We start from the raw sequence: 27,800 nt of genomic DNA on the forward strand, positions 1-27,800 counted from the left end.
TACTAAAGAGGAGTTCTCAGGCTCATAAACTGAGCAGGGTCCATATTGCTTTACTTGGGCTACACAGGTTAATCATCAGTGACTGGCTGCAACATCTTGCAGCATTTGATACGGTTTTCTTCCCATCAGCTGTTGCTGAGACAGAAAAGAACTAACTTGGGGAATGCGTCATCCAAATCACGCACTCATAACAGTGGAGTTGGCATGCTAAGAGAATACCCAGCTGTGGGCTGCAGAAATGAGAAGGGTTTGCTTGCTTTTCCTGCAGTGTTCCCTGAGGCCATCTGCTTCCATACCTTGTGGAGAAGTGCAGAGGCAGGAGCTGGGCAGAGAGAGACAACAGGATAAAGACAACATGGAGTGACAAACAATGTTCTTGCATGCACAGCCATTTGGGACACTGAAGGATGTGCTCCCCAAAGCACTCTGGTCTCTGTCAAATGTGATGTGAGGTCCTTAGCCCTGCTGACTCAGCGAAAATCCTGTACCTTCCTCTCCCACCCAAGAAAGGCCAGTGGGGTTGCCTGAGAAGGAGACTGTCTTCTCAGAGCAACCCTGAGGTCTGACTGGCCCACCAGGTCTTCACTCTCTGTGTTGAAATGGCAGGGGAGAAGGTTACAAAAAACCCATGCTTATCCCTCCATCCTTTTTTTCCTCCCTTCCTCCTCTCTCTCCATCCCTCCATTCCTGCATCCCTCCATTTTTTATCCTTCCATCCCTCCATAGATCCATTCTCCATCCTTTCTTGGTTTGGCATCTCATTCATTATCTCTGTGTAGATGGGAAGAATCTGACTACGTATCATGTTTCCACTAGACCCAGGAACAAATGGGTGTGAAACACGTTAAGGATACTTTCGCTGCATTCCTCCCTCATTTGCTCACTCCTGGCTTTCCTCTTCTTTTGCACGTTACTATATTGTATATATTATAATGTAAGGACAGCCAGATCAGATATTTGCCATGCCCTCTCTCCAAGAGTGGCAAATAGGTGGAAAAGGTTAAGAGTAGGGCAAGTATACACAATATTTCCATGTTATACAACCTCCACATCTGATGTAGTTTCCATGGACTGAAGAATTCTCATTGGAGTCTATCTAAGAAGTGGCCTCTGCTTGAACCTATGGAAACTTTTACAATTCACAAGCTCTTGCAGGAAGTAGGTCTCCAAGTGCACTACACCTCACATGAAGAGCTACATGTTTCTGAATACGGTGCCCACTGGTTTTGGCTGAGAACTCAGTTTCTTATGTTGGAAGACATACTGAACAGCCAGTCCTTGCCTACCCTCTACAAGATAATTATGTGTCCATAGACCTTTGTGATATCACCCCTCAGCTGTCCTTTCTTCCAGGCAAACAAGACCCAACTTAGTGACCCGTGTTGTTCTCCAAGATCTCTCCAATTATGCTTTTTTCAATTTGAGACAAGAAGACCAGGACCACTCACTGTATTTGAGATCTGCACAAATCATGAATTTATACAGTGGCATGATGATGTCATCTAATAATTCCTAGTATCTGATTTGCTTTATTGACTGTAAATGAGCAGTGAGGTGACATTTTTGTAGTACAGGCTCTCACAGCCTCAAGACTGTGTCATTTCTGTGTCCCCCCTTTCCCCTCCACTTTGAGTAGTAATAGTCAGGGTAAAGGTAATAATTCTAAATTAAGAAACTAAGAATGTTGTACCTGCCAGGGACCTCCACAGGGATGAGAAAACTCAGGGAACAGTGGCCCACAAAGACAGAACAAGATCTTTACAACAACATTGGGATCCAGGAGGATGGTGGCTAGTGACCTGACTCAGCCTGCTGAGCAGCTGGGCCAGTAGAACACATAAACAATTTCATCCAGCACCTCTTTTACTGAAAATGAATAACAAAACCTTAATAAATCAACAATTACTTATTGCTGTATTTGGGATAATAAATTCTTTAGTTTATCAGTAGCTTGTGGCTTCCATAGCATGTTCTTTGAACAGTTTGCCTTTCAGTTACATCCCCTTTCTCTCCTGAACAATAAATTAGCATTCATTTTTCTTTTAAAGGAAAAGAGGGGAAAAAGAGGATATATTACAATTTTTTTTTCAAAGCAAAAAGAAAAATGCAACATAGTTTTGACATATATCTTAAAATAATATGAGGATAACTTTCTCTGCGTGTTAGATGCCTATGCATAAATAATAAAGCACGTTATGTTATTTACAGTGTTACACAATAAACTAAGTCTCATTTAACACACCATTCATAAAGACAGTAAGTGATGAAAACATCCAAATATGTACAAGATGTATTTACAATAGGGTAGAGAATTACAAATGATGATAATTGGCCATGTTCTTTGTCTGCCCTTCTCTGCAGCATTTCATAGGTGCTTTTTTGTTTCTTACTAGAAGTAAGTCCCAGCTGATGTTAAGTAGCCACACTGCAGGGCCAGGAAGTACTCAACAGGCTAAGAAGTGTGTCCTTAGAGGAGACAAAAATTTACTATCCTGGATGCTCAGGAACTTCTTGCAATGTGTGTGAGAAGCAGGGAGATGCAGTGTTGTTGTTTTGGAGGACTGGAAAGAGAAGGAGCTTTCCTGCTTCCCTGATAAAGGCAGTGATTGATTGATCTCTTAAATCTGTGGGGTCTTGGGGATGGCTCAAGTGAGAAGGGAATAGCTGGGCCAAGAGGAGGGAGTATTTTTTTCTTGGTTACATGAGAACCTCTGAGGAGCTGTGATGATTTGCACCAGTGGAATAGGCAGGCTGTACCAGGTAGTGCACAACATATTCCAGCTATACACCCTGAAAGAAACCTTTTATTCTGGAATAATTCTTGCATATAAACACATAAGCAAGAAAAACTCACAGCTCAAGTTAAATGAAAAGAAATCAGGGCAATCTGAACAACTCTACCGCCACTGGAATATTTTCCCCGCTCTTCAATGTCTCCTTCAAAATATCTCCTTGCCGTGACTTTCAGCCAGAAGTTGGCAAGGGTTACACAGGGGTAATTGCTCAGGGGTGGGTGTTGGGACTGCCTAGCTCAGAGGTCTGGGTAATGAAGCAAATACCCCCAAAAGGGGAGCTGGCCCTTCCTGTAGGCACTTGCTGGCTCTGTTTCATGCTGCTGCATCTTCCAGCTGCTTGTCAAGCAGGAGCTGACTGCAGCCTGTCAGCTGAACCTCTGGCCATGTAGACTCGCTAACTCTGGGATGTGGACTTGACTGACACAGAGCACCCTCACAGTATGCTAAAAGAAGTCCAGAGGTGAGGGGCAGCATCCTGCTTCTACTTCTGTGAGTGCCAGGCCAGGGCAACTCCCATAATTCGCTGTTGCATGAATTGTGCTGTAAGGCTGGGCTCTCCCCAAAGACCTAAGGGCTTAGGCAGCCATATCCCCAATTGTATTTTCTTGTTCTTAGGTCCATGTGAAGTCCCCAGCCTAATTTCATGCTTATCTGGTATCTGATAACACACTACTATATGTACTGGGGAGAAGGAGCAATGGCTGCATGCCATTTTGACTTTGAGGCACTGCAACACACAAGAGGTGTAACATTTTTCTCTAGACCTACAATGAATAAATCTCACATGTACAACTCCCAAGCATACAATTGCTCCTTCATTTTATACTGGCCCTCCATAATAATGGTGTTAGTAGTCAAATAATTTACTCCATTTCAAGACAAGTTCCCTTTCCATCCTGATTAATCTGTCTGGGCTATCACAGACACTTTAATGAGAGCTGGCCTTATGGGTTATCTATACTGGAGAAAATTGGAAAAGACCTGTGTTATAAACTGTGTTCTGCCACTAAAATGGGTGATTTTGGGGCAAATCTCTTGTTCCTCCACCATCTTTTTCCTGTCTTGTCTGTCCTGTAAGATCATTGCAGTGTCAGAGACCTTACATAAAGGACAGATTTTCAAGTGTGTCTCTGGAAACTCAACAGTGCAAAGCCTTTGAAAACTTGTCTGCATCAGGAAAGCCCACCTGGCCCTCTGTACTACTAAATTGCTGGGGAGGTGGATGTTCTGCTGCATGGAATTGAAGATAGCCATGACTAAAGGGATGAAAATGACTGTGTGGTATCTAGAATTCATGGAGAGCTTTTGTCTGCAAAGGCAAAGTGTGTTTAAGTACATGCCAGCTAGGGAAAAGAATTACAAAGGGGACTTAAATCCAAACTGTATGTATTCGATAAACTTCACCATCTCCCATAGACTTCTCAAATAAGAGGTTGTGGTATTTCAGCCACCATGTAGCCAAGGCTATGCTAGTTTCCCAGCCTTTTGCTTTTATCACCAACACCTTAGTGTACAACTTTGTCATTATGTTCTTCCTATACCAAGGGTTTTTTGTTCTCTTTCTGCTGAATCAGATGGTCAGACAGACTCACCCATTACTAATGTAATGTGGTTTACTCATACAGTGAGGGACTCACTGATTTTCATCATCCTGATAAACAGCTCCATTTACTTGACTTTGCTTCTAGGTCTCAAATCAGTAGGTCACCTTGTTAAGCAAACCTCTTAAGCGCATGCTTAACTTTATGCATGCACTGGATACATCAACGGGAGTCTAACACATGCTGAATAAACTTTTGCTGGGATTAGCATAAGCATATGCTCGAACAATTTACTGAGTCGGGACTTTAATTCCTCAGGTTTACATCTCACAAAATTTTCTTGACTTATTTCTCTTCATTTAACTGGGACCAGGATGTGGCCCAAAGGATGAGTGTAGTTTGGCTGAAATTCCTTTTCTCTTGACATGGCTCTTATTTAGAGTCCAGTAATACCTGTAAAACATATGTTCTCATTTTCAGAATCCCCGGAGTCTAGGAAAAACATTTGTTTTCCACATCAGTCCTGAGTCTATGCTGTGCCAACTGAACATACAACAAAAATCAAAAGAAGACAGGAGGCAGAGTGACCCTGACTAAACTGATAGGAATTCACTGCAAAAGAGGCCATTTGCTTCTGAACAAATGCAGCCACTCCAGCACTGACAGCATCTTTGTTCATTACTAGTCAAAGACTTCAAGACCATCACTGGCTATGTAGACACTTACATGAAATAGCCACGCAGACTGCAGCTGTAACCTACATAGTGTGTTTGCCTTCATAAACAGGCTTTCCATCAGCCTTGCCTCTCTCATCCCAAATAATGGAGACAATAAAGGCAAGTAGAAATTAAGTTCATGCTTCTGCTATGTCCCTCCTACTTGCCTGTACCCTTTACTATTCAGCAAATCGTTTCTTCCCTGAAAGTCATTTCTCTGTCCAAAAGTAACCCTTACTCCAGCAGAAACTCTAACAAGGTATTGCTAGAAGCTTGTCAGGGCTTAATCTGAGAAGAAAGGAGAGATAATTAAGGGGAAATAAAAAGATAAATCTCCTATTAGAAATCAACATTAAAAAAAGAGGTGAAAACTGATTGCACTTTTATTAGTGGCATTTGTTTTCCAGCTAAATCTCTTCCTTGCTTGGTTACAGATAACTGCTATTATATTTGCCCCATTAACTTAAACTAATATATTTTCTTTTTTTCTTTTTCTTTTTTTTCCTTTTTTTTTTTTTTTAATAGAGTACTGGGTTCAAAGCCTCAGCTAACCTAAGCCCGTTTTCTAAGGGATAACTAGAACAATTAATATCTGGAAAATAATGAAATGGCAGCTCCTAGTGATTACAAGCTGACCTCTGATTAATAATATATTTGGTTTAAAATCACAGTATTACTTTCTTTCTATAAGTAACATTATTTAATGCAGGTTGGCGCTTTTTTTTTTTTTTTTTGTTATCCTGCTGTAATTAATAGTAGCATGCTGTTGGATCTACTATTATTCCAGTGCTCAAAGAAGCAAACCTTTTGGCTGGCAGAGAGCAGACAAAACTCATCTCATATACAGAAAGCAAATAAAACTCCTTATAGAAGAAAATATTTTTTTTGTTATTTTTCTCAGCTTTTTTTTTTTTTGCTGTTTTTTTTTTTCTTTTTGTTTTGGTTTTTTTTTTTTCTTTTCTTTTTTTCTCCCGCATGTGTGTGTTTTTCTGGTGGGGTGGGTAAGGTGGTAGTGCCATCACAGGGCTTTTTGATCTGGGGATTCTACAGCAAGCAACCAGAGGGACTGCTGCGACTCTTGCAAATCATACATCCAGTCATTATAATGCAGTGCACAAAAAAGCCAGAACAACTGAGGGCTAGAAGGTTTTGCAAAATACTATGGGACAGCCGTCATTGTAACTGTACAAAACTTGCTCTTAACGTAACATAACATAAAGGCACCATTGATATCTTCCCCATTTTTGAAATACTGTAAAAAATTGCTACATATGGCACATAACACATTTGTACATAGGTATATTTAATTTATAAAAGTTTTTTTCCCTCTCCTGTTTTTTTATCAGCGGAATTGCTAAAATAAAATAAATTGTTTAATTTAAAGGTGGAATACTTCATTATATAAAATAAAGTTTTACATGTGAATCTATGTGGTTTATGTTTTATACAGCAATAGGGTCTTGGTTAGCTATCACACTGGACAACCTTGTTTGCAACTCTTCCGGTGTGGAGAAGCGGTTCGCCGGGTTAGTCCTGCTTTCAGCCATCCGGTAGGCAGCAGTCGGCTCCAGACTGGTCGCCACGGCGTTCGGTATGCTCAGGAACGGTGTATCCTCACCTATTCTTTCATCTTCGGTTTCAGTCTCGGAGCTGCTGCTGTCAGAGCTTGTGTCGGAGTCTGCTTCCACCCTGCTGGAAATGTGGCCATTTGGCTTTGTTCTTTTGATCCTTCGGCTGTTGGTGAGTTTCTTTGGAGGCTCCTGTGCTGGTTCATACTCCTGTGTGGTCTCATATTCCTCATCTTCCACTATCTGCAGAGGACTTGGTGGCAGGCTGTTGCTCTCATGAGCAGCATTGTGGTGGAAGGAGTTGAATTGCTGAAGGTGTTGGTCATACTTCTCATGTAGCTGCAGTGGGGTCACCAGGAGCAGTGGTCGCTCCTCTTCTATGAAGGGACTCACTGCCACTGAAGGGATGGAGACGGTCAAGCTGGAAGCCGGTGGTGACATTTTGGAGGGGCGTGACTTGGGAGAAGTTGGAGTGTGGAATTCGATGGGTGACATGCGAGCTGGTGTTGTCATAGCTGAGACATACCTGAAGAAAAGAGATGGGGAAAGGTTGCGAGCATGGGAGTGGTAGTGGCATGTGAACACAGCTGCTCACATGGTCTGGGAAGGAAAAGGCAGGGGTCCTTTAAGATCCCCAGCATCCTCACACAGGGGTACCAGGGAAGCCTTCCTGTTGCTATTAATCCTATAAAACTGATGACTTCTGGGACTGTAGGCAAAGACGTTTGAGATCAGGAGGAGCAAAGCAAAGCCCCAGGTCTGTTTGCCTCAGAAGAGCCATGGAGATGATATAAATTATTTGCCAGAATAATTTCCTGGAATGAATCCAGGAGTAGGATTCAGAGGCTGGGGGGCTGCCAGAAATAAAATGCATTTGCAAGTATTTTCTCAAAAGGAAAACGGCTGCAGCACTTCTGGCAGGATTTGACCAGAACCTAGAGTGCACACAAACAGAAAGGAGGAGAGAAAGGAAGAGAACTGAGGGACAGCCCTCCGGCAGCTTCACCCGCTCCTGGCAACAAGACTGTCTCAGGCTAAGGAGAAGAACAAAGTCTAGGCAAAATCTACAGCCAGATTCTGCTGATTTTAATTACTAGGGGTAGTTGGAGTAGGATCTGCAGCACTGTCCCAGCAGCTTTGTACTGCTGCACTCCTTAGACGCTAGTTGCCCTGGCTGGTAGGTCTATCTGCAAAGAAACATGGAGGGCTATTCGTCCTCATGTGGCAACAACTGCTGACAGAGAGGACAGTCTGGCCTATTGTTCATGACTGCTCTGGAAAACTTGCTCCTCTTCCTTCATTGTTTCTGTGGGAGGGGTAGTGTTCAAAGCTGGGTTCTAAAAACAAAGCTTAGGTGCCAGTACAGAACTTGTCTGAAAGGACGAGGACAAAAAACGTAAGACTCTCATCTGGTTTGAACCAGCAGAGCTCCATGAAATGCTATGAGGCTGTGTGGATTCACGACACATGAGGATCTGCTTGAAATCTCTCAATCAAAAGCACACTGCCCAGCATGACATTTTGTATAGTTTAGCTTTGCCTTTATTCTTATCCTAAGTTCACCTGCCTGAATTTCATCTGTGTCCAAATTTAAAGTCTTTATAAGCTCTATCTCCTACACAGGCCCACTGAGACAAGTTATATGGCTTTGATTGACAGTTATTTAGTTTTTCATCAGTGATTTATGTATCTGAGCCTGAAATTACAAAAATTAATCTAAATCCAACTTTCTTTTCCAATCTATTACTTAGTTGCACATATTACATTTGATGAAAATTGAGTTATTGGATTAAAGAGAAACAGGGACAAATCCTGAACTACAGTGTAGTAGACTAAATTGGTTTCAGTTGAGGCACACTGATTTACATCAACTGAAGAGGAGGAGAAACTGGAGTTATGCATGGGAATTAATCAAGTTGGTTGCTAGTGAGAGCAGAGAGCAATTAATATGTCAGTGCATCGGAGGAATGATGTCATTCTGTATTTTCCTTCCATGAGTGCGCTTATCATCCCTTTCACATTTTTAGGCACCGTCTGAAAAACTGAGGCCTCCCTGCTTCCCCAGCTGGTGCAGCGTGGGATGTACATCTTCTTGTCACACAGAATTTTAGCTATACTCATTCAGTTAATGCACTAAGTTAGTTAAATGTGTCCAGCATACTGCATAGTTCCACCAGTGTCAAGTTAATCATACTGAGGTATGGGGAGTCTTTGCTCAGAAACTAGGACCCTACATTCACATATTTCTGCTGTATTCCCCCCCACCATAATGGAGCAGTGTAACAAGCTGTTGTCCGCAAGCTGAGGCACAGAAGTCAAACACATGAAGCTGTAGCCCATCCAGAAAGGAAGGTTAGAAGGTGATAGATTCATCCAGCTTCATGGCCAACACGAGGTAAACCATGCTGGCTCAGCAAAAGGGGATCAGAGTGTATCCATGGCTGGCCAACAAACATTAGCTAGTCAAATGCTGCCCACTTCATCATATAGTTCAGCCTTTCATGCAGAGGATGGTGGTTTTTGATCTTCTCTCCTGTAAAATGGCTAAGGACTTTCTAAAATGTAGGTACCTGGGGTCTCTGCTTGTCTGAAGAGGTGTCAGGGCATAGGATTCAACAATAGGATAGGGTAATGCAAAGGAACACCTTGTAATGTCTCCTATTTTATTTCAAAACTGCGAGGTTGCTGGAGGATGGGGGGGAAGGGAGCACAAATTTGGTATACCAATTCACAGCACAACAACATTTGTTGGCTTCAGGAAGTAGCTTGTCAGCTCATACATTCCTGTATATTTCAGAATGATTTTTAGGTGCAAATAACTCTAATTTCCCCCTTATATACACGCATGTACATGCAATCCATCTCAGAAATAACCTGCTATGTATTTCCTGCTTGATAGAAATAGATGAGGCCTAATTTAATGCCCAGGAAATTATCTTCTGCGTTCCAAATTCATGGTCATTTCAGGCACATTTCAGGCTAGGAGATCAATGACTAGCGAATTATCACAGAAATGTTGCTGCTCTTCACCTGTAGCATAATCTTCAAGAAACAGTATCATTGATGAAATGCCTTCCTTCTTATCAAAATGGAAAGGCATATGCGTCTTTTCCCATCCTGAAGTCTAAACAGCATGTATCAGAATGATGCTCTGGCTGTCCTAGGCGATGTGGAAAGACAGCGTGAATGATCTTCACTTCTCACACACAGATACCCAAATATACTAAGCTGTAATACTCACTGTCAGTGGCGTGTGGCTGCGAATCCTGTACAGTTCCCAGGTGGGACAGAATGTGGTATTTACTGTTATAGGTCCTGATCCGGCAAAGCACTTAAGCACATGCTGAGAGCTCTACCCGTGTGAATAATCTCCCTGACTTCAATGGGGCTACTTGCATGATTTAAAGTTAATTTTGTTGAAGTGCTCTACTGGATTGGGGCCACGGCTGTTTGTATCATGTGAGCCACATATCTTGAAATTAAATTCCATGATAAATAACAGAGGACTTTGTTACAAGGAGAGAGTTAGCTTACTGTCCTTAGTGGTCCTACAGGCCTTATTCAGAGAGCCCTCAGCCATGGTGACTGCTGTAAAGCAGTTGTCTGTGTAGCAGCAGAGGGAGTACCACAGAAATGGCTTTTGATGTACTTACACATTATTTCTTCTGGGAACACAATTTGTCTCCTACATAACTTGGTATCCCTGAGGACTGCCTGGATGCATTTTTGACATCATGGACATCCCATGAGATAAAATCCTCTGTGATTTCACAGTGCTCAGAGAACTGGCCCAATAACCCTTTGTTTTCCTTCTGCCTTTGATTGTTGGGGAAAAAAAGCCATTTTTGAATGTCTTGTTTCTTCTCAGTTTCTTCTTTTACTACTCTGGGGCCATCTCGTACGCTTGAGATAAAATCCTAGCCCAAAGCTGAGAAGACTTTTTCAGTAAAACTTTTCTTGAGACTGATGCACTTCAAGGCAGACCGTAGGTACTGATGAACCAGCCTTTTCACATCAAAAATTACTTTGTTGGAAACTTCCTGGCCTGTTTTATTTCTAACTGCCCTGATTTAATAACAGTCTGGGCTCTCCTGGCTTGCACTTTGCTTTGTGTGCTTTTATTTACTAAAGCGTCAAGGGGAATTTTTGGAGGAGATAACAGGTATAGCAGCTGGAATTCCCCCCAAAAGTAGGTGGTGGGAGAATTCTCATACTGCTTAGGTGTCCTTAATGCTTTTCTCCTATGGATTAATACATTGCTTTCTCCCCACATTTTGTGTCTCACAAAATCTCTCCGTTTTCTGCCTTGCTTCTTCTAAGAAAATGTTTATCAAGCAAAGATCCGTTTCTACTTTATAATGGAAATTTCTGCCAAATGACTTCAGTGGAGCTTTTCCAAATGTGAACTGCTGGCTGTTAGGAGTAAACCCAGCAAAAGCAAGAAGGGAAGAAATGTTTTTGGTAGACTTTAAATGACTACCAAGATCTCCACCTTTATGTATGAGAAGGTACATGCCCTCCATGAACAGCTTCACTGCTGGGTTTCCTCCTGTGCTCCCAGGCTTTGCAACCACCTGGGAACACCGACCTTGCCAGCTGAAAGCAATGAAGCGGTGTATCCTACCTTTCACTGTGAGGAGAGTCTCGGTAGGAGTCAGGGGTCTCTCTTGCATGCCGGAGGAAGCTGTTTCCTTCCCGTGGCCCACCAATGCCACTGAGGCGGCCCCGGGGTCCTGATGGGCTGGCATGCCTACTGTTCTCCATGGATGAGCTGACGAGCACAGAGTGGCTTTCAGAGAGGATGCTTTCAGTGTGGCCATTGCTCCAGCTGGAGGGCAGCAACCAGGAAAGGGGAAGAAGCGAGGGGAGTGTGAGAGGTGCTTTGGTGGCAAATGCAGATAAACACAAGTTTAAGCAGGGCAAGGAAAGGGCTCTGGTGGGATGTGCAGCATAACCTTTGGGTTGGTAACCGGGACTGCAGAGTTTTATGAATTGTACAAATTCCACCCCCCCCCCCAACATGGTTTCTGTTTTGCAATAGAAACAGATCAGATACTACAGGTGCTGTTTGCCTTCCCCCTTCAGTACCTGTGGCTGGATGTCTGGGTGACTGTCACGGAGTGATGTGTTGTTGAGGTGTAGTGGCTTGTAGAAAATGAGGTCTCTGTTTCTCGCTCGATGACTTGCTCACTGGAGATAACATTTTTTGAAACGTACTGCTGAAAGAACCCCAAACAAACCTCAGGTTTACAAACTGTAATTCACAGCACATTTGCAGACAGAATTTCCAATCCCTCCCCCAGAAGTCGCAGTTTTTCACCCGTGCCAAAGTGGAAATTTTGTCACTTAAATACAGGCAGAAACCACACTGACACATTTGAGCACATTCATGTACACCTCTGCATACATGCTTCATCTAAACCCAGAGTAGGAGGAAATAAATGAGGAAATCAGCAAAGGTCTGCATCCCAGTCTGGCTATAAACAACATATGTGTTTAGCAAAGAAATTAGAAGTCTTCGTGGATAAAGACCTTTACAATCAGACACAACAAACATACTCTTCCCTGATGGAGAAGACAGCAGTAGTTGGCATTAGCAATTGTTCACTGCAGGATAAGAATCTTTGCAGGAAATTATTATTTCCAATGTCCATAGGTGCAGCACCATGACAGACCCATTCTCATCAGGTGATGATCTGCAGAAGGGCCAAAGCCTCCTGAAATGGAACTGGAGATGTGCAGTGCCCAGCCAGTACTGTCGCTGGTAGGACTACATTTTCATCAGTGGGGAATCCTCATTTTCTCTCTGTTAATAATCTGACTATAGATTTAGGTCTTTTGAAGGGAAATATTGGAAGCATAGCCCCTCTGAAAAGGTATCTTGGTCATAACCGAAGTCAGCTTGAGTGCTGCCACCGACTCAGCAGAGCCAGGACTCATCCCTGCAATACCATGAATGTGTACAGTGGTGAAGTGACACACAAGAGTAGGGTGCCAGAAAGCCTTCATTCCCTCTAGGCACCAGCCTTCTCTGGGAAAAGGAGGAGAGGAGGCAGCAGCTACAGGTGACATGAGCCCTGGCCTCTAAGGCCAAGGGGCTTGGCTAACAGTTTAGTTGAAGAAAGCTCTCTGCTATGCTCTGATAAATGGGTGAGGAATGCTGGTGGAGTAACTGCCCCAGCCCAATCTCCCCAGCCCCTGCTACTGTCCAGGTGAAATCTTCAATCAGACTTCTATCCCTGAAAGCATAATGTCACATTCCTGATGTGAGGGGGCTTTTCCTACTCACCAACCATCAGGCCAAGGAAGAGCAAGACACCCGTGTTTGAAGAAATTGATCTCTGCAGCACTTAGCCCTGCTACAGTGAGCCCTGCTATAGTGAGAAATTGATCTCTGCAGCACTAGCCCTGCTAAAGTATTTTTTTCTGAGGTGTTTTACTTGCCTTTGGTGTCCTAGATCTACAGGCACAGCTGCAGCACTGCAGCATGCCCCAGGAAACCGGCCACCTGCAGAAATGTGTCTCATTTTACCGAACACTTTTTGCAAAATCCCCAATTGCTTCTGGATGGAGAAAGCCAAGAGAATTCAGCCACCAGCCTGCAGCAGGCAGAAGTTTAAAGGCTGCTGGGTGAGTTTTGCTGTGTCCCTGGCAGCCTAGGTTATAGGGTGGGCAGTAAAACCTACGTTCACTAGCTGGACATTATCCGGTGGAGGGTTGGGGCGGTGCGGCCCATTGGCCATGCTCGTCACATTGTTCCTTTCGGAGCGCAGGCTCTGCCGAAGGCGGTCGTGCAACTTTTTCCTCTGCTTCCTGTAAATGAAACACGGAAATGATTTTAATAGGCAAAGGGAAAGCAGCTGCACCTTTCAGCATGTTGATGATGATGATAATAATATAACATCACTGTTTTTGCCAGCACTTTCCCCACCGCTGCAAGATCTCTGAGTCAGGTTTGAGACCACAGGCCTAATTGCAGCTGGAGCTGTGGGGACCTGCAGAGGGGAAGGATGTATGGGAACCCTTCCAAGAGTCGGCAGGCCACAGAGGGAAGGCAAAAAGCGCGAGGAAGAGGGAAGCCATTTCTAAGCCACACTCAATGTCAGGAAGAGCTCTTTTGTGCACTCAGATAGGAGGGGGGAGAGATTTCAAACCATCCACCATGGGACCCTCACTGCAGCCATGGCCAGGTTTCTGGACAGCCCAGTGGATTATGTTTCTCCATTCACCATAGGCAGCTGAGGTGGCCTTGCTTCCAGCCACTGGAAAATGTGTGTGCCACCATGTTTGTGATGTGGGAGCTACATGTTGTTTCATAGGATTTGTCTCCTACCTCATCACTGCACTCCAAATACATAAACCTGTTAAAGAAGTGAAGGCTGCAGATGAAGCCCCCAAAAAATCCAAAGTGAGTGAGTGAGTGTGTGAGGTATGTCTGAGCCTGCAGCCATCCTGGCACCTCTGGAAGGTTCTGTTATAGCAACATCAGATTAAGTCTGGAACCTAATGATTACCAGATGGATGTCAGGGCTGCTAATGCATACAATAAAACTATTCATCAATAACATGAACTAATGGCATAGTCCCTGGCTGACTTGGATGCTTCTACTGTGCCCCGTCCTCAGCTGCTCCTTCCCAAGTTGCTAATCCTTCCAGCTCTCCTCAAGAGAACTTTTCAGGACATCATTACAAGCTGTCAGTAACAAAACTTGCAGCACAGTAAAACCTGGCTCTGTGAAGGACATGCAGAACACACTAAATATAAGACCAAAATAAATAAGTGGAGAAAGAGCTACTCAATTTCAGACTTAATTTATCAATATTCCCCAACTTTGTCTGATTATACTGGAGAACTTCCACTGTCCTGCCACAGAATCCAGGCAAATGAAGGGAGGATGCAGGCTCCAGCACACTGCAGAGTGCATATGACCTTGGCTGTGGGAAGAGCTATAATACACACAATTCCCTAAGCCATATGAAGTGCAGATATTTTTGGCAGGGTTTTACAATGTAAGATACAACCATTTTCAATCCCATTTTGAACTCAAGGGGACAATTCCAAGCTTTCCAAAAATGAGGGAGGAGAGAAAACAATAAATATGCTGAAGTTTATAGCCAGGGAAGCTGAAAGACAAAGAAAACATGACTTGACACAGTGTATTTTACTTATTTTCTCTGTATGTGTGTGCCTGGTTAGTGGGAGACATTTAATTTATTTCACTCCTCATGAATGGTTTAAGCAGACATAGCTGCCTTGGACTCAGCAGGACACCGTCCCTGGTCCATGTAGGCTTTGTGTTTGGAGGATAACCAGGTATCGACTTACGACGCACAGGTGGTTAAGGCAGATGCAGATTGCAGTGCCAGGAGGTATCTGAGCAGATGATACCCAAAGACCTGCCTGCTCTGAGAAGCAACACAGACAAGGTTTTAACTTGATTTCACATCACTGCTTCATGAGCCCTTGGAGACATTGGGAGTTGAAGACAACCAGAGTTCCCTGATGTGGTAGAGGAAGTGAGTTCTAGAGGGAATTTGAGCTCATCGTCTATGGGTCTGAGATCTTGGCATGTATTGCCCAGGAAACTATCCCTAGGAAACCACATTACTTCCCACCTTCACTGATCAATGTATTTGCATTTTGCTCTCCTTCATGTATGCTGGCTGTCCTCTAGTGAAAGGACATTAGCTAAAAAAAAACTTCAGGAAGCTAAGAAGAAAAAATAATGAGAAAACTAATATTCACTTCACTTATTTTGAGAAGCCTTCCCCTTAAAGTACATGACTTGCAAATAAACCACTTTCTAATTGAGACTTGGTGTCAGAAGATACTGTCATAGCATTTGACCAGCAGTATCTCTTGCATGAAGACTAACAATATCTAAGCCATTACACTTTATTTAGTGTGTTGTCCTAACACCATTCCAAGATTTCCCTGTTCTGTGCATTTTTCCGTATTTGACGGAAAAAACGTGTGGGGAACATGTCACAGAGAGCACTCTGGCATCACTGCTGCATTTGAAAGGCCATGAACTGACAGCTCACTTTCACTCTCATCAACTGTATTTGAAAACATTTCACTTTTGGGTGGCAGTGATCACTGATGTCTGGGACAAACCATGACAAAGTATCCAGACCCCTGGTAGATTTGGCTTTTTATATAGAAAATACATAGCTCTTTATTTATAGCTCTTTATATAGAAAACCATACTTCAGAAATCTGACTAAATATTTGTTGAAATTCATGGGGATATTTTAGCTGATTTTGGTGAGTCTTTGGACCAGGGAAGATATTCTTTAGCTGCTCTGACTTGTCAGTTGTCATTTCTAAATGCAGTAATTGATCTGATTCTATTGTTCTATTAATACTGTTTCAGTTGTTCCCTGCTAACCACTGGCACAGGGTTGTGGGTGAGAGCAGTGTCTGTGTGTGGCTGAGCTCACCAAACAGGGCAAATGACTCCATTCCTCCCCCGCTTTTAGCACATCCATTATTGGTAGGGCTTACAAAGAAAATCAAAAACCCAACTGCCAATCAGACCCTGCAACGGTAAATCAGGTTTGTACAAATGTGGAAGATTTATGATAAGGATTTTTTGTGTTTTGGTGGTGAGATTTATATGAGCAGCCAGAAGTTTTGGCAGCACAAATCCTGCTGATGTTCAGTATAATTTATGGTCCAGAGTGCCTCATGCATGTTTGAGAGTCACCCTCAGTAATTTACAGAGACTCACAGAATGCATTAAAGTGCCTACTTTTGCATCGGAAACACTTTTGAGTTCAGTTCTTTGGCCTTTGGTGTTTAGTAACTTTTAGCATCGTTAATCTTCCTCAAGTACAAACAAACTAGGCTGATACATAAAATTTACTGCTGGAGACCAACATGATTCCAGTGTTGTTAGGGTATGCTCCTTTCGATTTGGGTAAACCAGCTGGAAAGCGTGACAAAGAAATGTAAGTCAGTGAAATTGCTTGAATCATATTTGAAGGGTGATAAACTCTTCAGATACCTGTCTTATATTTGCACTGATGTTGGACATGTAGACCTGCTTGGACCAGAGTACCCTGGCCACATGTTTGTCTCTGGAGAAACCCAGATACAACTTTATGCTTGGAAGACCTGAAGCTACAGTCAGCTGGGAAGGCCCTGATCAATAATCACAGATATAAAAAAAGAAAAGTTTACTTGGTTTTGCAGTAGGCCACCACACACATGATGCCAACTACTAGAAGAGCAATGCAAATGCCAGTTATGGTCAGCACCCGTTTCTGGTACAGTTCCTCAGCTTCTAGAAAGGGACAAAAAACAGAGAAGGTCACAGCATGGAAGATGCTAGGCAAGGAGCACACAGTCAACAGCTGGCATGCTACAAACCACTTCACAGAGTCACACAGCCACCACACTTCAGGCAAACTCATTATTAATGGCAAGGAGAACAGGAGCACACCATAAGCTCTTAACACAATATGGGGATGAGTGATCATCCATACAGTTACAGTCAAAAGTAATCTTTTTTTTCATGTCAACAAAAAATAATATCTGTGAAACAATTTCACTATTAACAAACACTCAGCATTTGCTGGAAATAAAAATGCAATGCACTAAGGTAATAACATGAATTTGCAAATGCTTCAGAAGTTTAACTCTGCAAAGACAGCTGGAATGAAGGCCTATTTTATGGGCTTTAAGAGAAATCTGTTTTCTTATTATCTTTTTTGGATTGTTTTCATATCCAATTTCCCTCTGCCCCCATGTCAATTTATATCCTAGTTGTCTTTACAGGAGATTTCAAAATATTCTTCTACATTTAAGACATGAGCTTGGCTTGTAATTGTATCAGCAATGGAAATTAAGACAGGTTCTGAGGTCTGGACATAAAATTCAGACTCTTTCAGCAGTGATTGTAAAAAAACACAGCAGTATCAACAACCAGCTGTGCCTTGTATCAGAGAAATGCTGGGTTTCTACTTGCATCCCTTGGTGTCCAACAAAGGAACTGCTCTGTCTAGAGTGGCAGCTTGCTCAGTGATGACAACTTGTTACCAATCTCATTCATCAGAGATATTTCACTATTATAAAGATGTTAGTAGCACTGGTAATGTTTGGGTTGGAGCTACCCATGCATTCCAGCCTTGCTCATGCTTGGCAGAGAGCATTGCTGTGTGCTGTTCTAGGGAATCGTTACGTAAGGAGCACTGAGACAGAGGCGCATTCTGTGTTGATGTTTTACAGATGCTTTTAGGACAAAAATAGGTGTCTAGATTTTATCAAGGCTTATTTTTGATTAAGCAGGCAGTCTAGAAAGCTTGCCCTGGAGAATTCAGACTGGAGGGTGGCCTTAGATCAGACTGCAATGTTGACCAAGTCAGAATACCAGCAGGTGATTAAAAATAAATGAATGAATAAAAGCTGCACAGCTCTGCACTACCTTTAGGATAAATACCAGGATTGTTCCTAGTGGAAGGGACTTACATGAACATAAAAGGTCTGTGGGGCAATTCACTAGGAAGTACAGAGATGCACAACACTCCCTCACATGTGCCATGATTCTCTGACCAAGCTCAGGCACTTAAATGATGTTCTGTCACAGATGTCACAGTGCAGAAGAAAATGCTCCCTACTGAAGTCATTCCTCCAATGTGTTTTGGAGGCTTACGTAGTTTAATTTTAAAGTTGCTGTGGCCAAATGGCAAATATTCCATGCAACAAATCACAAAGCAAAAGAAATCTTAATTTCTCTGATACAATGAACCTTATCATGGAATGAGTTTGTCCTACAAGCCAAACCCACTGTAAACCAAAATACCAACAAACAGATCATGAGCACTGTCAGACAAAATTAATAGCACTGACTATTAAAAAGGCTGGGGGGGGGGGGGGAGAAAGGAAGAAGTGAGTTTGGTAAAACTAGTATGCTGCAAAAATGTATTAAAGAAAACAAAAATGTAACTCCAAGAACAGAGAGTCAACAAAGAAAGGGAAGAAAAAGCTGAAACACCAATCAAACCAGGACAAAGAGAAAAAGAGGAAGATGAAATATAGGAAATGACAAGGTTAAAGGGTTGAGAAATCGACTGTAGGCCTGGCACAGCATGCTTGATACTGGAAAAAAACAGAGTGAAGAAATGCTTGGGAACAAAAGAAAAAAGGCTGAAGCAGTGTGAAGGGATTTCTCATACAGCATAACTCCTCACCTAGGCTAGTTAGTGGCAATCGATCCCCTTCCCATTTTGCCCCTTCTGAAAGCGCTTATTAATTAGCCATGGAGATGGTGTATTATGAGGATGTCAAAGGAAGCAGGAGAATTGCACTAAGCAATATAGGGGCAAATTTGAAATGCTTTGAATTATTATATGTTTTATTTTATTCCTGTCATGCTGTCAGATGTTAGCTTGTGAAAGCAAAATGAATAAGGACATATCAACCCATTTTTCTTGGAGGGGAAGGGAGAGGAGGAGGATGATTAACTAACAGTGGAAATCTTGCTTGACTGCACTGATTCTGTGAGGTTTACTCCAAGCAGAGGCTGTTGCAAATGAGCCGGGCAGCCGGCTGATGATGGCTTTGCTAAGGCTGCCGGGGGGCTCAGGCTTGTGCTTGTGTGTTGGGTGCTCTTGGGCTCTCACCCACTGCAGGGGGGGGAGGTGCAGGGAAAGAGCAGGGACTATAGGTCTTCAGGGGCATGGAGGGGTAAATCCGTGGGTCTGCTTTCGTTGCCTTAACTCCTAGCAACCTTTGAAAGAATCCCCATATGATCTTTTGACATCATCTTGACACGTTGTGCATGAAGGGAGTCACCACCATGACCTTCCTCAAGCTGTGTGGGGAGTGGCTTCCTGGGTTGGCACCCAGGTTGGTGCATGTCTTCCCCAGCAAACCAGCAAGCTCCCATGTAAACCTGGCCATGCTCCTCTTAGCTGACAGGGTCTCCCTTCCTGGGACAGCAGTATCTGAGGGTGATGTATCTCTCTAGGATGAGACTCGGCCACCCTATTTAGGGCCAGGAGAGTTTTGTGAAGCAGGGACTGAAGTCCCATAGGGCACTTGAGGTTATACAGGTCTTGCCCCAAAACTGCCTGACCGGTGTTAACATTTACAGAGCCAGTTAATGATGCCCAGCCAAGCAACACATGCTGTGTTTGCAGTGCTCATTAAACCACCTTGAAAACAACTAATAGCAGCTTTGGGGAAAAGTCCATAGGGAAATGTATGTGCAGTGAGAATTCAGGAAAGGTTTTAGCCTGTTAAGTGTTAAAAATCACTTGAATGCATTTTTTCCCCCTGCAGAATGGTAGAGAAGCAAACTGACATGAGATTTAAGTCAAGATATTAAATAGCTCTATGTGCAGCCTTTTGAACACGCACATTATGAAATTAATTTCACATCTGCTTAATTCATACATAATTAGTGATATATATGTTCTTAAATTTGCTCTGGTTTAAAGCTTTTCTTCTTATAGGTCTCTAGGGATTTTTAAAAGGATTTCATTCCGAGAGGTGGCTCCACTGATGTAATTTCATGTACAAAGCAGAATTGGCAAGTCATTTTTTTTAAACAATTTCAATTTAATTCCTCAAATATTAATGTATCCATATATCTCTACTACGGTTTAGCACTTACGAGTGAGAAATAATGAGCTTGTGATTACAACAATAACAAAAACAACAATAATAATGATGATAATATTAATAATAATAATAATCTGAGTTGTGAGAGATTTCTTAAATTTGGACTGTTAATGGGTTTTCCACAGTTCACAGCATAAGCTAATGACATTCTGTGTGGACATTTTTAACAAGAACATGAACCAAAACTGTCTGAAAAGCATCACTGGCTGGTTCATTTCATTTGTCAACAATTTTAGGAGATTCCAAACTAAATCTGACTCAAAAGATGCATTATGTGTACACCTGATTACTGAATGTTAGTCAGATAAGTACTGTCTATTCATGAGGGGGATTTATAAGACCTATTTCTATTATAATTAAGATGAAGTGTAAAAATAGTACCTGCTGCCAGTGTTCTTGGTTGGGTGCAATATGAGTTTGGTATTAGAAATATTGATTATATTTGCTGACTTCAGAATCTGGAGTCTAGCTGTAAACCTCCACTTAAGTTCCTACATAACTTTCAGTTCACTTCTACTTTCAGATCTAGAAATGAATGTATATGTGCATATCATTAACAAGTATGTAAATGCATCTAATTTACATACCTAGCTGTGGGTTTAGACATAGAATTTTACTTGGAAACCAGAACTCAAAACTGTAAATTTGCAGATTTTTAAGTGGCTATAACAGCTTATTCATTTTTATAGAGTAGTTAGTCATTTTACTTCATTCTTACAGTGTTTCCAAAATCCAGTAACCCTAGAAGAACTTAGCAAAAGCAAATGTCAAAACTAGCCAAAATTACGCAGCAGAAAAATGAATGTGCACTATGTTATGGTTACTTTGCTAATTCCTAGAACTCCTTAGGTTTGGAATATCACTATAACTGCTGATGTCCGCTAACATTTTGACAACGGTTGTTGTTATAGCTGTATGATCCCTTCTAAAGCATAAAGAAATTGGTTAGAAATCGAAAAGGTGAGGTGAAGAAAAAAAAAATGAAAAGGGATTTATCTCTCAGGCTCTAAAATCTGCAGGCTAAAAGGAATGATTGGTCCATACCCATAAATTCAATCCCAAGGTGCTCTGCCAATGCAGAAAGTTGACAAAAAAAGAAAGAAAAAGGAAAAAGTTTCAGAAAGAGCAATATACTGTACTCAAAAATAAATCACATATAAGAATTACAGCTATTCTGTGTCTGCACATGAAACAGGACAAAGGGGCATGTGGGTATGTGAGTAGTGCTGAAATGTGCCTCTGCAAGCTACATGACCGGACCTTCTGGAAGGGTCACACACCAAAATACGTACGAGGATCTGAACATTCACGATGCAGGGAAGCAGTAAGAACCATTAACCCTTAAAGATCTTACTGAGGTAAGGGGGCTATTGCCTGAGGACGCCATGTGAAATGGCTGTTTTTTTTCAGATGGGACCATTAGAGTACAGGGTTGCTCTACGAGGTGTAGCATTCCCCTGGAAATGACTTGCAGTGGGCTCCTTTCCCCTGTATTCCTGTCCCCTGTATGCGGTTCCCTGTTCCTATAGGTTGCAACCTGGAGGTGTCTGGGACTGTTTGCTCAGAAGTGGGAGCTCTGCAAACTGAATGTAGCAGGGCTCTCATTTTTGGAAAAGGAGCCAAGTCCTTTGCCCTTGCCTTTAGGCTGTGCTGCCCGGGCAGAACCACCCGCTGGTCAGCTGGATGCACCCTGGGGTTAAGGGGCTGATGCTGTTTACATGAATCCCATGTCTAAATCACCATCCCTAGCAGCTGGGGATGAGAAGGAACACAGGTTTCCACCTGGCAGGTACCCTAGGAGACCCTTCTGACGGGGCCAACACCATAACTGTGGTGGCTTTCACTTTCTTTGTACTTGTGTGCTGTGAATTTTAAATCCAATACTAATTTTCTGACCAAATACTGTAGTTTGTACACAGTGGGAATGCCAATTATTTTTTGCCAATCAGTAACATTTTAAGGGTTAAGTAAACTGGAATCCATCCAGGTCTCTTCCTAAAGAGTCAGTATTACATGCCTACATGAACACTGGTAACGATACACATTAGTTGCATAGAAAGCTTGGTTAAGTCTTCAATAAAATGAATGACATGCCCATGCATCTATATTGCTGTACTTATGCTTGCTAACAGGTAAATTCCTAGTCTGAGTGTAATTTAATTTTAGGGGAAGTCACTCATATCATGCAGTTTCTATTTCAAGTAATTCAATGGGAAGTTGGTACTTAAAATTGGAATATATTCTGGCTGAAAGTCCTAACAAGAAAACATGCTGAAGAAACATGCATTGCTTATCCAAACCTAGATGTCATGTAGCTCTTGTTTTTTTTTTTTTTTTTTGGTATTCCTAGCTACGTTCCCTAGATCTGTTTAAAAGAAAGCAGAATATTCTGGTGCGTCTCATTTTATAAACAGGCTATTATTTTTGATCTTTTAATATTTAAAACAATATTGTTGCATAATTTTTTACTAGCGATGTGGTTTCTATTGGATATTTGTCCAGGTGCTGTAAGAAGAAATGCAAATAATTGTTTTTAACAACTCAATTTTCATTCTGGGTGTGATTTTTGTGGGTGCAATATTGGAAGAAAAATTGCTTGGGAAGCATTTTGGTTTGTTTTTTTTTTTTCCCAGAAAGTAACAGCTGCAGCTCATGGTAGCATGTTGGGGTCCAGGACCTACAGAACAAGAGTCTGATGCCTGAAAATGCTGGAACAGGTCCTCCAGGACTGCATGCGCTGCTCAGGAGTGATGTGCCACAGCTGCTAGGCACCCAAGCTTTTGGTGTGGTTACTCTTTAGGGCTGGGTGGGTAGCCTGAGGACATGGCGCTGTCCAGCGAGGGGTGAGCATAGCTGCAGGCTTGAGTGGAGACCTTGCACCTGACAAGGGAAGAGCCCATTTGGATCAACTGCAGCAGCACAGAGGTCCAGGGAGACCAATTTCACCTCTAATGCATCAAGGTGCCATGTTTCTTACAAGTCGTTGTTTAATCTTCTCACTAAACCTGTTTTGTGGGTAATACAAATTCTAAAAAAGTTCCTTTTTTATGTAAATTGAATTGAAACTAAGTCCTCCAAACTATCACAGAGCAAAACTCCTGCCTGTCTGCAAATTCTGCTTGAGTGGCTGGGGTGCTGGGTTTTTTCCTGAGGCTTAGTATCCATTTTGCATCCTAAGTCTTGGATCATTTCGGTGGTACTTAGGCTGAAAAATCAATTTTGAGCTGTTAAAGGATGTTAAGTCCTGTAGCTCCTGTAAAAATGTTCTCCTATAACTGATTTGAGTCTCAAGCATAACGAACATCCTTTCTTAATTAGAGTATTCTACCATAGCATTTTTAGCATTTAGTGAGCATTAACTGAGCTGTTTATAGTGAAATACTGTCACCTTTAACGTTGAGCAGAAGACGGGCAATGACATTTTTCAACTCTGTCATTTAGGAGTGTTGGTCTTAGCATATAAAGACTACAATTTAGGGTGCTGAAAGTCTTTAGAAAATGAAAACTTCAGGTAAGATTCATTAATTCAATTCATGCCCAAGATAGCTCCCAGCATGCCCCATGAGTTGTTCTATGTGCACAATATGCATATAACTGTTAACTAGTGAGGTATGCAAGTCAGCTGGCCCTTTGGGTGTCATTCTTGGCCAATATGGGGCATTTAGGAGGGCAAAGACTTTGCCTATGATTATGCTCTAGAGAAGCTTCATCAACTTTCTATCAATCCAAGGCTCCACCAATGTTTCTTATCTCAAAGACCAGTTTGCAGTAATGCCATAAGAGTTCTCAACGCATAGCTACATAAAAATTAGTGAATACATGAATATTCAAATATAGCTAATATATCTGCGTGGAACAGTTGTGTTTTTGCAACACTTTTGGGGACCACCTTCTGGTGTATTATGAACCAACGGTGGACAGTGAACCTCAAAGTCAAAACCGCTGCAGCAAAAAGTCAGGTTATAGGGGAAAACACCTTAAAGAAACACCTTTGGAAATCAAGTAAAATTAGCACTGTATAGCTTACATGCACACTTTTGTTTCCTATTGGCACTTAGGCTTCTTAACATCCCAATTTGCTCTGAACTTTGCAAAAGCTGCATCTACAGAGCTAAGTTAATTACCCGCATCACTTGGTGCAAAATATGAGCTTGGCTTTAAGCCCCAGATGCAACATTTGTCTGAAGATAACTTTCATTCTGAGTCCCTTTTTTAACTGTATGCTCTTGTTGGTGTTGGCTGTAGTAATAAAAAGTCATATAAATGGTTCCTCAATGATTATTTTTTATTTATATCTATCCTCACTGGACCCTTTCCAAAAGCGTCACTTTAGATTTTCAGCATTTTAAGACATCTGTTATATTGCAGACACAGGCTAGGCAGAAGTGCCAGAGTCTCACAGCCGTTGTTGGGGCTCTCAGAGTAGCCTAGGGCAGGTAGCGGTGTGCTCTCCTTCCACTGCATTTCAAGGACAATGTACTGTACTAACTTAAGGACTTGCAGATGAGCATAACTTGCAGCGAGGCAAGGGCATCTATGCCTTTTCCATGGATGTAACTTCATAAAATACCTACTGCCCAAAAATTTCTCTAAAAATCCCAACCACAGTTAGGAAAGTGAAAAACTATAAGGGAAACCTCACCTAAACCTGTTTTTCTTTTTTTTCCGTGGGTAGAAAAATGAATTTATAGTCAACATAGAATTCTTCCACAGTTTTCAGAGCAAACTCAGCAACAATGGATGTTTTTACACAACCTCCTTTCAAATGATGCTTCTAAGATAAGCTTAACTGCACTTTTTACCACAATACACAAAAAAAGGCCATTTAAATCTAATGTATGGTAAACTTAAACAGTGTGGCAGTGTAAAAATTTTCAAATCCATAGTTACCAGAGGCATTTTAAAAATAACTCACACCAATAAAGCTTTTAAAACAAGGCATAAAATACACACTTGAGTGCTGGAAGGTCTGGTGTCTAGTCAGCACCCTTGAGGTTTACATGGGTAACTTCCATGATGGGCAGTATGAATTATGTATGGACATTTTTCATCCATCAGTATAAGAGAAAAACCTGTGCATATCTTCAGGCTCCAAAATGTCCAGCACATGCTAAACTGCTTTTTGTCCTATGTACTAATGGAAATTAAATTAAGCTAGCCTGTAGTCTCTGAAATCTGTGATGGCAAGTAATCCATCAAAAAACCAGTTCCTATAATATTGCTTTTAGATCATAGTACATTCAGATGCCAGAGACAATTAATTTTGAATAGTACACATGCGTTAAAATGTAAAATCTAAACAATTTTCTTATATGTTACCTTTGACTTTGCTATCGCTAATAAGATAAAAGAAATATTCAGTGTACTTTCTGTTTCCTCCCTGACAAGTAATAATAATTAACCCATCCCTCTGTGCTTATGAGGGGATGCAGCTTATGTGACTAAAGTGCTGATTCTACCAGCAGTCTGACATAGTGTCCTCTGTGGTGGATGTGCGTCTGTGTTTATGTGTGTCTGCCTAGTAAATTTCTTTTGCCAATTAATCTGGCTCTGAAATACTTGATCTCTTGCATCTGTTAGCCACAAATATGTATGTCAGACCCCATCGTTTATGCCATCTGTCCTCCTTTTCTTTTTCTTTCTGTGTCTTTTTGCCCTGAAACTTGGACAACGAGGATGACGAATATTTAGATCCTGTTTGGCATGTGCTCATCAGAACCAATGTAAGCACGTCAATTACCTTTAACTTGTAGGTCTGAGTACAAATCTCATATGCAAGCAGACGATTAGCTACCTTTGCCTTTGCTGGGGGAGTACTGCCCCCTACAAAGTTTCATAAGCTTTTTGTGGTAAATAGAATGCAAGGCCTTCAAAACATCTTTTTTGCACTTTTACTGCTTGATGTCAGTGGGGAGTCCATATCACAGCATTCAGTGTTACTTTTACAATATTCCTAAGTCTCTCATTTCCCCATAGCCTCAATGTCAAACAATCCAGGAGAGTATTGCAATTGCTTTTTGTTATCATTTTCATGCAACAGGCAGAGACAATAGTATTAGGCCTTAGGCAACAAATCTAGTTATTGATTAAAAATAAATGATTGGAGGAAAGATGCAGCGACAAGAAAGCAGCACCGACTGAGCATGCTTCTACTGCGGCACAGACAGAAAGGTAGTGGACGTACTGTAGAAGCTGGCCATTACGTAGTTTTGGCAGCGATCACCAGTAAATTCATTTGGGCACCTGAGAGGAAAAACAAACAAAAAAAAAATGGTACAGAAAAAACAGAGAAAAGAGAAGAGGTGAATATATGCTAAGAGAGAAGCTCCATCAGTGTGAACTGATATGACTTGGTGAGTTCACTTTCAGAAACTGAATCTCGGTTTAGCATGTCAAAATGGCTCAAGATGCTGAGAGCAACTCATTTGCTCTGTGGAAATGAAAAGAAATCCACCCCCCCGAAAAGCCAGTCGAACCAAACCAATCCAATCCAGATCAAAGTCTGTTTCAAGATGTTTCAAGGCAGAAATTCACCATTCCAAATTCCCAAATTGCTTTTAGGATGTACTTCCCACAAGGCAGCGAGGACACATCACTCATCTCCGTGAGTTTGCTCTTTTAGGGTTGCACTTTACAGCAGTCTCCCAAACAAGAAAGCTGCTGGTGTGTGCAATGCAAATGCATCTGTGAACGGATGAAGAGATCAAAAATCACACAAATGAGAAACATTTTGGAGGTCAGTAATGCCATGGCGTACAGGTTTCACTTTAGAGAATCAGGTCATAAATTAGTGCGTAAAGAGGCCGGTTCCAGCTGAATTGTGAAAACACCAAGTACTATTGATTTTGTTGCTGTAGTTGGGGAAGAAAGCAAAGTTCAGATTATTTTAACATACTTTCTTGGTTTTGGATTTTCATGGGCAGAGTTTCAGTACATCTTGCTCCAGTGAATCCAGGTTGGCACCTAAAGGGCAAAAACGTGATAAGCAAAAGTACACCAAAACTGCTGCACTAACAGGCTCACATCTGCTGGCCTACGGAGATGGGAGTGCACTAAGTGACCTCCTGGTTAGGTGTTAGAAAAAAATGATCATAAAAGGGGCAAGAAAGTATAAACTTTCCAGAACACAACACTTTGCAAAATTTACAGTAAAAATTCACCAGAGGAAAAAAAAAATAAAAAATCAAAACCTAAGAATTCTTTTTGCTTGTCTGTTTTGAAAAAAAAGAAAAAAAGAAAAAAAACAAAGAAGAAAAAGAAGAATCAAGACTAGCAAAAATGTGTATCAGCTCATGGCTTATTCCACCTCATGAAGGCACCAGAGTAAGTTTTTTCTCAATTTGCAAAGCCGTGTAAAACAGCAATTTACACTGTTGCTTTCACCAGTCACATAGAATCTATGAAAATACCATGCTTTCCCTACTTCTGTAATAACATGCTGTGTCTTCCAGTAATTTCCTTTGAAGTGGAATAGTTAAAGCAGCAATCACAGAAAAAAGTCCAAAAAGTGAGAAGTCAAACTCAGATTCCAAGGCAGGAGGTATATTCAA

General features: G+C 41.8%; 1 protein-coding gene across 13 annotated transcripts in view; it reads right to left on the reverse strand.

Moving 5' to 3' along the window:
* Positions 1–1,785: 1,785 nt before the first annotated feature.
* NRG1 (neuregulin 1) overlaps positions 1,786–27,800 on the reverse strand; it is a 182,010-nt gene continuing 155,995 nt past the window's right edge. For 5 of the 13 annotated variants that reach the window (XM_061366114.1, XM_061366106.1, XM_061366116.1 and 2 more), the window contains 7 exons: positions 26,435–26,493; positions 21,295–21,318; positions 16,807–16,909; positions 13,307–13,433; positions 11,709–11,839; positions 11,245–11,448; positions 1,786–7,146 (listed from right to left, as the gene is read on the reverse strand). In XM_061366114.1, coding sequence (XP_061222098.1) covers positions 6,495–7,146; positions 11,245–11,448; positions 11,709–11,839; positions 13,307–13,433; positions 16,807–16,909; positions 21,295–21,318; positions 26,435–26,493 — 1,300 coding nt within the window. In that variant the 3' untranslated portion in view covers positions 1,786–6,494. Of the gene's footprint in view, positions 7,147–11,240; positions 11,449–11,708; positions 11,840–13,306; positions 13,434–16,806; positions 16,910–21,294; positions 21,319–26,434; positions 26,494–27,145; positions 27,214–27,800 lie in introns of those variants that run through there. The other 8 variants (XM_061366109.1, XM_061366112.1, XM_061366111.1 and 5 more) reach the window with 6 other exon arrangements.

This window comes from Neopsephotus bourkii, unplaced genomic scaffold (genome assembly GCF_033783945.1).
Source record: "Neopsephotus bourkii isolate Nb327-2 ecotype Australia unplaced genomic scaffold, CSIRO-AGI_Nbou_v1 NB_1298, whole genome shotgun sequence".
Lineage (NCBI taxonomy): Eukaryota > Metazoa > Chordata > Aves > Psittaciformes > Psittacidae > Neopsephotus > Neopsephotus bourkii.